This window comes from Acinonyx jubatus, chromosome D1 (assembly GCF_027475565.1).
Source record: "Acinonyx jubatus isolate Ajub_Pintada_27869175 chromosome D1, VMU_Ajub_asm_v1.0, whole genome shotgun sequence".
Classification (NCBI taxonomy): Eukaryota; Metazoa; Chordata; class Mammalia; order Carnivora; family Felidae; genus Acinonyx; species Acinonyx jubatus.
Window position 1 is genome coordinate 67,017,509 of NC_069390.1, and position 10,248 is coordinate 67,027,756.

A 10,248-nucleotide genomic window follows, 5' to 3' on the forward strand; every position below is an offset into this window, starting at 1 on the left:
TCCAAAAAATGAAGGGCCCACAGTCTAACCAGTGCCTTATTTATGGTATGTAGGCTGTTTCCAATCTTTTGCTCTTACAAACACTGCTATAATGAACAATCTCAAACATGAAAGGGAAGATTATTTTAGACTAGTACAAATAAGAGTGGATTAGAGCATTAAATAGGCACAGTCTGGCAAATAGCTAAGACTAATCCCTTTGTAGAACTGAGGAGTGTGATTGAGGTAGGGGGCTGCTGTGGTCAGTTGAATAAGTAACGAATGACCAGGGAGATCTGTCCAAGGGAAAATTTGGACAGAAAAAATTTGAAAGTTTTTTCAAGTGAGATAAACAGAAGGTTTGGAGAGAACAACATCAGGTAGGGAGATTCATCTGTACAGCCCTAGGCCTTTAAATTTAATTAGATGTTTTTAGCCTTTGGAAAATAACATCCAGCTTGTCCTCAGGAAGATGGACAAATGATTAGAAAAGCCTATTCTTGGCCATTTCCCCTAAATTCCAACTTTTTTTAAGGAGGCCAAGATAAAAAGAGACTCCCTGCAGATAAGGCTCTGTCAATCTAAGTAGATGTGGTACAGCAGGCATTGTTGATGGCCTATCCAACACCCATTGCCCTCCATCCATAGGTATCTGGGTCAACAAGAGCTGGATAGAACAGCAAGCACCTGGGCAGGTACTCCTTCAAACACCGTTCTTTAAATAACTGTTTAATATAGTGGAGCTGGGAAGAAACAGATTTAAAAAAAATATTTTTTTTAACGTTTATTATTATTGAGAGACAGAGGGAGACAGAGCATGAGCAAGGGAGGGGCAAAGGCAGGGGGAGACACGGAATCCGAAGCAGGCTCCAGGCTCCAAGCTGTCAGCGGAGAGTCTGACACGGGGCTTGAACTCATGGGCTGTGAGATCATGACCTGAGCTGAAGTCGGACGCTTGACTAAGCCACCCTGGTGCCCCAGGAAGAAACAGAGCTTCTATTAATACTTTACTGGAAACAAATTAACCTGAATTAATGTTCACTAATTGAAGTAGAGTCTGTATTTGTGAAAATATCAGCCCAGTCAGTTCACCTTTTCTGTAATCTGCCTTCTTTTCTAGCTCTCTTTTATGTTTGTTTGGTTTGGTTTTTAACTAGACAAGTTCTTAAAGGCACACTGAGGGGCTTTCAATATAGGTAACACAAAAGATCACACTATCGATGGGGCATCATTCATACATTATTTGGTTTTAGAATTTCTATTCTGCTTTCATTTTAGGGTTACTGCTTGTGGATGTTGCAGAAAAGTTTACTAGAGATGTAGGTCTGCCTTGGAAAGGAGTTGAGCTATTTTGTTTTTTAAAATTTCCCCTCATGGGCATAGTTTGGAGGTGGCCACTTCACTTTTTTAATTTGTTCCAGTGATAAGCATCATTTTCTAGATCAGCATACCACAATGACTAAACTGGTTGCTCATCCCCGGATCTGGCTGTGGGTCACAGATTACACACAAGATAAGCACTGAGAGAGTGGAATGCAAAGTGGTGTGGAGCACAGAGGGGAAAAAACAATGCTTTTCTGTGGCTGGTTAGAAGGTAGTTTGTATAGTGGGAGAAAACATGGGGTTTTGAGCGAGAAAACAAGCCCAGCTACATAATTTGAAGAGCCCAGCACAAAAGGAGAATGTGGAGCCCCTTGTCACACAATGATCAAGCATCTCAAGGCAGGAACAGCAGAGCGTTAAACCAAGTGTGGAAGTCCATACAAGTGACACGCCATGAAGCTGGCCCTGCCAGATGGGGCTCATGTTCAAACCTCTCTCCTGCTCCAGCGCCGCCCGCCCCCCCCCACCCCCCGCAGCAAAACTCTTTGGCTTCAGGAAAGTCACCCTCCCTGAGTCTCACTTTTTTCATCTGTAAAATAGTGAATGAGTTGGTATGTGGCTGAAATGAAAACCACTTGATACATGATAAGTTCACATTCCTCTTTCCTATTCTGTATTGTGGGCTCCATATCGATGTGAAATGTTGGGGTTCGGGAGTGAATGGTCAAGAAAGAATTCTTGAGACATCTTCGGTGCAAAAAAGGTGGTTTAGTAAAGCACAGGGACAGGACTTGTGGTCAGAAAGAGCTACACTGGGATTGTGAGGAGTGACTGACTATATACTCTTAAGTAGGGAGAGGGTTAGGATAGTGTAAGTCTCTAAGGAATTTGCAAGCCAAGGTTTCCAGGACCTTGAGGGGGCTAGCCGCTGTTAGGATAAGGTCATTTACTACTGTCTAGTAAAATCTTAATCATGAGACCCTTCAGATGTGTATCAATGAGCCATATGTTTAGAGGAGGATTGCTAACATATATCTTTGGGGAAAGGGTTGGTGGTGGTGGTGTAGCGATAAAGGAAGTTTCCAAAGGGATTTTTATACAGAAAATATGCAGGATCCTGGAGGTCAGGCTATAATGTCAAACTAAGGTTGCCTTTTGCCCTTAGCCAAGTATTAAGATTGAGGCAGTTCAGTTCCTCCAGGAAGCTCACTCTGCCTATCCCAAGTACTTGTCAATAGGCTGTAAGTTGTAAGGAATTTTAATTTTTTCCACATTTCTTTTACCTTTGGTTTCCACATCAGGCTCTTCCATCAGTTTTCCAAGGCATCCATCTTTGACTTTCTCTTCTCATTACCCACTATCCTTTTAATATCTTTCAAAAGGGTATTAGAGTCAACGTCACCGGTCAATATCTAATAATTGATGACTCACAAAGTGTCGATTTCATATCATACAACCTAATACAAATGCCTTAGCGTGACTTTGAAAAGTAATGTCCTCAGACCCTGGCACCTGAGGCCCTTCTTTTGTGCCCATGTTTTAGGGGACACACGCCCCTGTCCCCCTACCTTACCCACCCCTGCACTCTTCCAGCACACCCTTCCCTACCACAAAAGGAGTCCCCTCTGCTAAGTCCTCCAACAGACCACACTTCAGTATGGGGGCACCAGGATTCCCTCGTTTTCAAGACCCACCTTGCCTCTGCACAGAAGCTGCCTTCTCCACAAGCATTGGGCATAAAACTTTGAGTGAGCTACACCACCACCCCAGAGCCTGCTGAGCCAAGTGGACCGACCTTGGGCTCACTGAAAGACATTGGGGGTGTTGGTGGGAGAAAGGAAGGGGTGCTGGTGCACATGCGCACCAGGCCCCTTGCAAACCACAACCCCCCAAACCTGGCTGGGAAGAGGAAGGCTCTTCTGTGGCTATGTTTCTAGGCTTGCCCCCTCCTCCCTTTTCTCCCCCCCAATATAAGGGGTCTGCCTGGCTTTCTAGGCTCCCAGTATTCTGTCCACAACCTACTCTTCCAGTTTTATCCATAGACATGCTTCTCTGAACCTCTTCCCAACTATTTATGATGTCCCCAAATATCCTGCACATTTTTAAAAAACCTCTGTGGTTTTCTACATGCTGTCTCAAATCTTTTTCTCCATAGATGAAATTCTACTACTTATTTAAGAACCAGCTTACATGTCAATTCTTGTGTTGGTTATCCCTGCCAATTAATCCTCTCTACCTTCCTGACCTTTAACCCCAGGAAGAGTTAGCTACTGTGTGTGTGTGTGTGTGTGTGTGTGTGTGTGTGTGTGTTTTACCCACTGTTATCTCATAACACCCCCTGTGAAAACACATCACACTATATATAACTACTTTGTTTTGTGTATATAATTGCTTTATGTGCCTAGACTAGACTGTGTGAGAGCTCTGCCAAGGCAGAAAAGATATTTCTTCATGCTTATTCTAAGTGCCTAACCTCTGAATTTTGCACTCAGTGGACAGTCAAGAAATTGTTCAATGGGGTTCAATGGGGTATGTCATCAAAATCCCAGCTTCCACAGGGACCAAGTCGCCTTGAGAAAATTACTTAATCCCAGTTTTTTCTTTTTTGAAATAGAAATAAACATAATTACCTTCTCAAAAGGCCCTATGGATTAAATAAAGCCAGCCATCCAAAGTGCTTCAGCACAATGACAAATAGTATGAGCTGAACAGGGACAACCATGATTAAACTAGCTCCTATATTCTGATCCTTGGTAATATGTAAGAAGTAAATAGTCCTTTCAGGCCATCAATGTGGTTTCTTGGAATTTGTATTTAATATCACAATCTTAGTAGGACTATGAGAAAATAGGTTTAAAAAACTGCCTGAGGTAAAGTAACACTGGAAAATTGCTTATTAAAAAGATTCCAAGGGGCGTCTGGATGGCTCAGTTAGTTAAGCATCTAATTCTCAGGTCATGCCTCAGGTCATGATCTCATGGTTTGTGAGATCTGAGCCCCGCATCAGGCTCTGAACTGACAGTGTGGAGCCTGCTTGTGATTCTCTCTCTTCCTCTCTCTCTCTGTCCCTCTCCTGCTCGCATGCTCTCTCTCAAAAAATAATTTCTTTAAGATAGCAAGTAATACTTTTTAACAAATCCAAATTATTAGGTAACTCTTGGGACTCTTGGCCCCTGTGAGGTAAGAAAAATACTATATTACTATGGGAAACAGAACACCATAATGACCATAGGCCCATACTCATTCAGGGTCCAAGATCTCTGAGAAAACTGGAGATCATAAGGTTAAAAATAACCTGAAAGGACTTGAATGAATTGCCCTTGGAAAATGTGGTCTGTTCTTTAGTACGCCGATAGGGATGTTTTGCTTAAAGAAAGCCAGGTGTATATAGCACAGTGCATTCACTCCCTTCTTTGTCTTTGCTTCTACGGTAAAGATTTTTATTGGAACATACGTATCTGCAAGTCTGCTCTCATTCGCAAGTATGCAAATACGTATGATAGCTGAATCAGATGTACATTGTTGACATGCTTTGCTAAGCTTCTGTTGTTAATCATTGCTGATCTGTTTTTCCTGAAAACATATATAAGAAGATCTACAATAAACCTCAGTGCCTTGGGCTGTTGGCTTGGGGTCTCCTGTGCCTTGCTATACTGTCCTCTCTTTTTCTCAGTTCCTCCGCCCCCTCCCAGGTCCACGGCCCTTTGAGGTCGACATATTACAATCTATTTTGAGGGGTATTCATAATGATGTTTCTATATCAACTAAAAACAGGGATATAAGTAAGCACTAAGTATATTTTTATAACTACCTCTTTAAGAATTTTCTATAAATATATATAATAACTATTATGTTTGTATGCATCTACATATTTAGGTATTCCTAAAACATGCTGTTAAGTATACATATATATTTTTTGTTTAGATGTTTGGTTGTTTGTTTGTTTGTTTTTGAGAGAGAGCGCGAGAGAGAGCTGGGGAGGGGGAGAGGGAGAGGGAGAGGGAGAGAGAGAAGCCTAAACAGGCTTCACATCTAGCATGGAGCCCAATGCAGGGCTTGATCCCAAGACCAGGAGACCATGACCTGAGCTGAAATCACGAGTAAGACACTCAACCGAGCTACCCAAGTGCCCCTAGATGGTTTTTTTTTTTAAAGGAAAAAGTTAATTGCAAGGAAATATGCTAATAGAAACAAAACAATCACTTTGCATTGCTTTATGTATCGTACCCAGTCTGCTCTGAATGTTACCTAAATTGGGGCCTTTTTCTGTTAGCACATTATGTAATATTAAATGAAACTACTGATATTTGCAACCTTGTACCTCTATATCCTGTTTTCATTAAGGGAAAAACCCAAGAAAATGGAATGTGATCTCAGCTTGCAGGAAAAATACAAACTGGTTGATTTCACTTATTTGAATCTTAGTGCTCATATAGAATGACTGTAATAAAGTTTGCCTGCTTTGGTAAAGAACTTACTGATTTCAATCTTTGTTTTCCAAACTAGTGCAAGTAAAATAAAATCAAAAGGATACTGCTGTAAAGCAGATGAAGCAAGCAACTGTTTGGCCAGTTGCAAAATATGACAGTTTTTTCTGTGAGCTCTCTATGCTATTATCATGCTATTAACTGTTACAGTTTATAATTTAAACTATGGGAGACTACAAGCCTACCTATCTCCAAGGGGGAGCTATACTAAATTACTTTCACCATAGTACATCTCATTGCATTTCAGATTCCCTTAAGCCCACAGGAGCTGCTGATTTAAAATCTTAGGATATACGAAGATATCTGAGGTTGAGCATGAATAGGTTATGAGGAAGGTAGAGATAATGATAGCAAACTGGAGGATTTCAAAGGCGCAGAAAGAAGTCAGGTAAATCTTGTGTATTCTAGGTGGTAGGACTGAAAATCAGTGTTAGCGTTACACTAGTAATAGCCACAAGATCATAGTAAAGCAGCTTTTCTTCTTCCTATTGTGCTTAAAAGTATAATACACATAATGCTAAGGCACAAATATTTCAATTCTAAACTAGAGGAAAGAGGAAACAGAAGCTTCCTATGGGAAGAAATGGCGGAGTTTGGCGTTGAGTTCTCTCTCCTTGCTTAAAAGGCCCAGGCTGTGCTTTTTGAAGGCTTCAGACTGCAGCCTGAGTTCATCATAGGCCTTCTGGATCCCATCGATCCTGCGCTGAAGTTCTCGTACTCTCAAGTTACCGTCCACGGCCACAGCCTCCTGTTCAAACCTCTGTAGCGCATGCCTCCTGGCCACATCTGCTGTCTCCAGCTTCTCCTCAAGCTGGCGGATCTCCGCTTGCTTGCTCTGAAGCGCCCTGCCCCTTTCCATGGACAGCTGCAGCAGCTCATCTTTCTCGCGAGTGACCGTCTGCAGTCTGGCCTGCAGCTCCTGCTTCAGGCTGCCGTGAGCCTGCTCCGCCGCGGTCATCTGCTCCGCGATCTGCTGGTGCTGCTGCTGGAGGCTCTGCAGCTGGCTGTGCAGCTGCTCTGTCTCCTTGGCGTGGGCACAGGCCTGCCGGCTCTGCAGCTCCAGCAGCTCTTTCTCTCTGGCTTGTGCCTGGCGGGCATCCCGAGTACACCTCTGTTTCAGGGTCTCCAGCTCCTTGGAGAGGGCCTCGCTCCGGGCGGTGAGCTGGCGCACTTTGGCCTCCTGGTCCTTCAGAGCCTGGCTGAAGAGGCTGTCATTCTCCAGCCTCAGTTTCTCATTCTCCTCCCTGAGCTTGACGTTCTGACTCTTGTGTTCGTCCTTAAAGCGGATCATGAACTCGTGGTTGGCTGCCAGGGTCATAAAGCGTTCCTCCAGCTTCTGGGCATGCTCGCTCACGGCCTTCAGCTTCTCAGCCTCCAGCATCCTCTTCTCCTCCAGCTCTGTGTTGAGCAGCTCCAGGATCTGGCAGCGCTCCAGGGCCTCATCTGACCTCCGCTTCAGGATGCAGATGAGCTGGGACTGCTCTTGGATGCGGGAGCAAAGCATGGCCTTCTCACTCTTCTCCTCCTCGGACAGTCCCCGGAGATTCGCCAAGGCCTCCCTCAGACCGCCCAGCTCCTTAAACTCCATCTCCTCTTCCTGCTTTTCTGGTTTTTTGTCTTTCTTATCGAAGGGTTCTTCAGTATGTGGAGTGTCCATCCTGACAGCCTTTTCTTCCTGAGGCATAGGTGCTGCTCTCCTCCACTATCGGCTGACTACACAGCCGTTCGCCCTCAGATTCAAAAGCCTTGGAGTGTTGCTAGGGACTCCCAGCGCTCTCCAGCAGTTGCTTTTTCCAGTAAGCAGCCCCGTGATTGGTGGACAGGTCTTCAGAATGCCGTGAAGGAACAGGGAGATCTGAGGGACTGGAGAACCAATCTGTGCTTGCCTTTCTAACAAATCACAGCTCTCTGCTCCCAGCCCGGCATCTGGCCTATACTGTACAGAGAAGAGATGCCAGGCCCACTGGGTTTTCAGCCAGCGTCAAGGTGCAAAACAAACAAACGCGACTCCACCTAATTTCTGGGAGGAGTAAATAAATCAAGCTGCCTGTGACATATTTTTCCTCCATCTCCCCCCTTCACTTGTCATGAGAATAAATTACTCTCTGTGGAAACACGTTTGCTCCTTAGAAACGTGTCATCTATAAATACAAAGTAGCAGTGGTGCTTTGGGAGCCAGGATCCTGAGTGGCTGTGAGTTGAACCTATGATGTTTAACACAGCTCAGTACAAGAGCAAACCCCAGTGAAATTTCTTTAGTTTCCCTTCCTATTGTCCCCGGCTGGGGATACATCTTATTAGATATTCAGCTTTCCCTGTTTCTACTCAATGGCAAAATAAGGTTATAGAAAGAAGCTTAATGAACAATATAGATGCGCTGAACATTAAAACTGAAAGATCCAGATGAGGCTTGCTATCATATACCAAAGTCAATTCCAGATTAAACAGTTAAATATAACAAGTAAATTAAAGTGTTCAAAATGGAAACAAAGGAAACACAGGTAAGAATAAAACCTTAAAATAAGAATAAAACCTGCAGAAAGGACTGTCTCAGTTTATTCATTATGTAAAAGAGGAGTAAGGAAAAGCTTAATGTGACTTTGCCGAACATCTCAAGTTACTTATAACTTTTTAAATTGTGAGCTCTGAGGTCTCTCCAGCCCCTTGTTCCTTAGGACCTGCTTGACATTTTACTTCCTAGTCCATCCCAACTACTGATGTTCCCCTAACCAACCAGCTCTCTGGCCTTGTTTGTGCGTGTTCTCTCTGCCTGGAATGCCTTTTCCCACCTTGTCCTTTGTTACTCTACTCACTTATTGAGCATCAATACTCAGTTGAGAATCATCTCCTCTGTGAAGCCTTTCCTGGCCCCCACATGTAGAATTGACTGCTCACCTCTTTTGGTGCATCCACTGGAGACTGTTCACAATTCTAATGGAAACTGTGAAAGCCTTATTGCACTCATGGCTCACCTGCCTGCCTCCCCCTATTAAGCCTGAGATCATTAAGGGCAGGGGCTGTGACTGTTCCATCATTGATACTTGACAAGTGCCTGGCACCTTGGGGAGGCTTAGATAAATGTGTGGTGAATAGATGTTGAAGGCAAATTTCAAAAACCAGGAAAAATATCCACCATAAAGATGACAGATGATAAATTTAGATTTTTATAGAGCCTGAACAAATAAAGCATTAACATCTAAAAAGAGAAACAAATTCACAGATGAAGGGGGGAAAATGGGCAAGGATTGAACCCCCTCAGTGATCCAATAAGTTAAAGTTAGATACCATTTCATCCATCAATTTAGTCACAATTTTCCCCCTATTTTAAGACTACCCAGGACTGGTGAGGGTATAGTGAAATAGGTACTCCCACACTATTGGTGAAAATCAGTTGACGGCACATATTGAGGACTAAAAACATTTTTATGCTTTTTAAACTAATGCTTGCCCTTCCTTTTGGGGGAGCGTTTTGCTTAGGAAATAATCCAAAAGATAAAGTTTTTCACTGCAGTGTGGTTTATAACAACTAAAAGTTGGAAACCTCAATGTCCAAAAAAGAGAAAATGTTAAGAAATTATATTTTCTTAGGATATTATGCAGCTATTAAACATTATCATGCTTGTAAGTAATTCCATGGCATGGAAAATTTTATGCTAGAAATATAAGTGAAAAAAGAAAGATAAAAATCTTAAAATTCAGAATGATCCTAGTGACTATTGCTATGACCACTGTTTCTGGTGTTCGGACTTCATCTCTCAAGTCATGATGATCAGGAAAAAGCCTGAGTGTCATTGTAGATGTTGGATGGATTTTCAAATGCTTCAGATTTCACCAGAAGGAAAACAGATGAGAAATAATCTGATCTTTGGTCTCAGAGATCAGGGTCTCATGTCTGTAAAAGGGAAAGCAATGTTGGAAGACTAGGAAATTTCCTGAACTGAAATTTTAATAACTACTTAAATTGTAGGATATTGAGGTTTTATGAAAGTGGATTCCAAAGACTTCACAAATATGAATTAGGGGCTCCTGGGTGACTTAGTCAGTTGAGTGTCTGACTTCGGCTCAGCTCATGATCTCACGGCTCATGAGTTTGAGCCCCACATCAGGCTCACTGCTCTAAGTGCGGAGCCTGCTTCAGATCTTCTGTCCCTCTCTCTGGGCCCCTCCCACACTTGGTGCTCACATGTGCTCTGTCTCTCTCAAAAATAAATATTAAAAAAAGTGAACTAAACTTATTTGTATTTCCCCCTCATTTCTCTTCTTTTCCTTAAATTTCAAGCTCATACACTGAAATGGAACTTACAAAGTTGAGACAAGCGACTAGAAAATTAGAACAGTCGTCTTCATATAAAAAAAAAGGGTCACAGATATATTGAATGTATTTGCTGATCACCACATATGGTTGTCTGATGTAGTAAAGTGAATTCACAGAATATATTTCCTAAGAAAAGAAAACACG

At 42.8% G+C, this 10,248-nt stretch overlaps 1 protein-coding gene across 1 annotated transcript; it reads right to left on the reverse strand.

Annotated features, from left to right (window-relative positions):
- Nucleotides 1-6,173: 6,173 nt before the first annotated feature.
- CCDC89 (coiled-coil domain containing 89) lies at nucleotides 6,174-8,791 on the reverse strand. Its single transcript, XM_053202599.1, has one exon. The coding sequence runs from the start codon at nucleotides 7,471-7,473 to the stop codon at nucleotides 6,361-6,363; it is 1,113 nt and encodes a 370-aa protein (XP_053058574.1). The 5' UTR covers nucleotides 7,474-8,791; the 3' UTR covers nucleotides 6,174-6,360.
- Nucleotides 8,792-10,248: the final 1,457 nt, after the last annotated feature.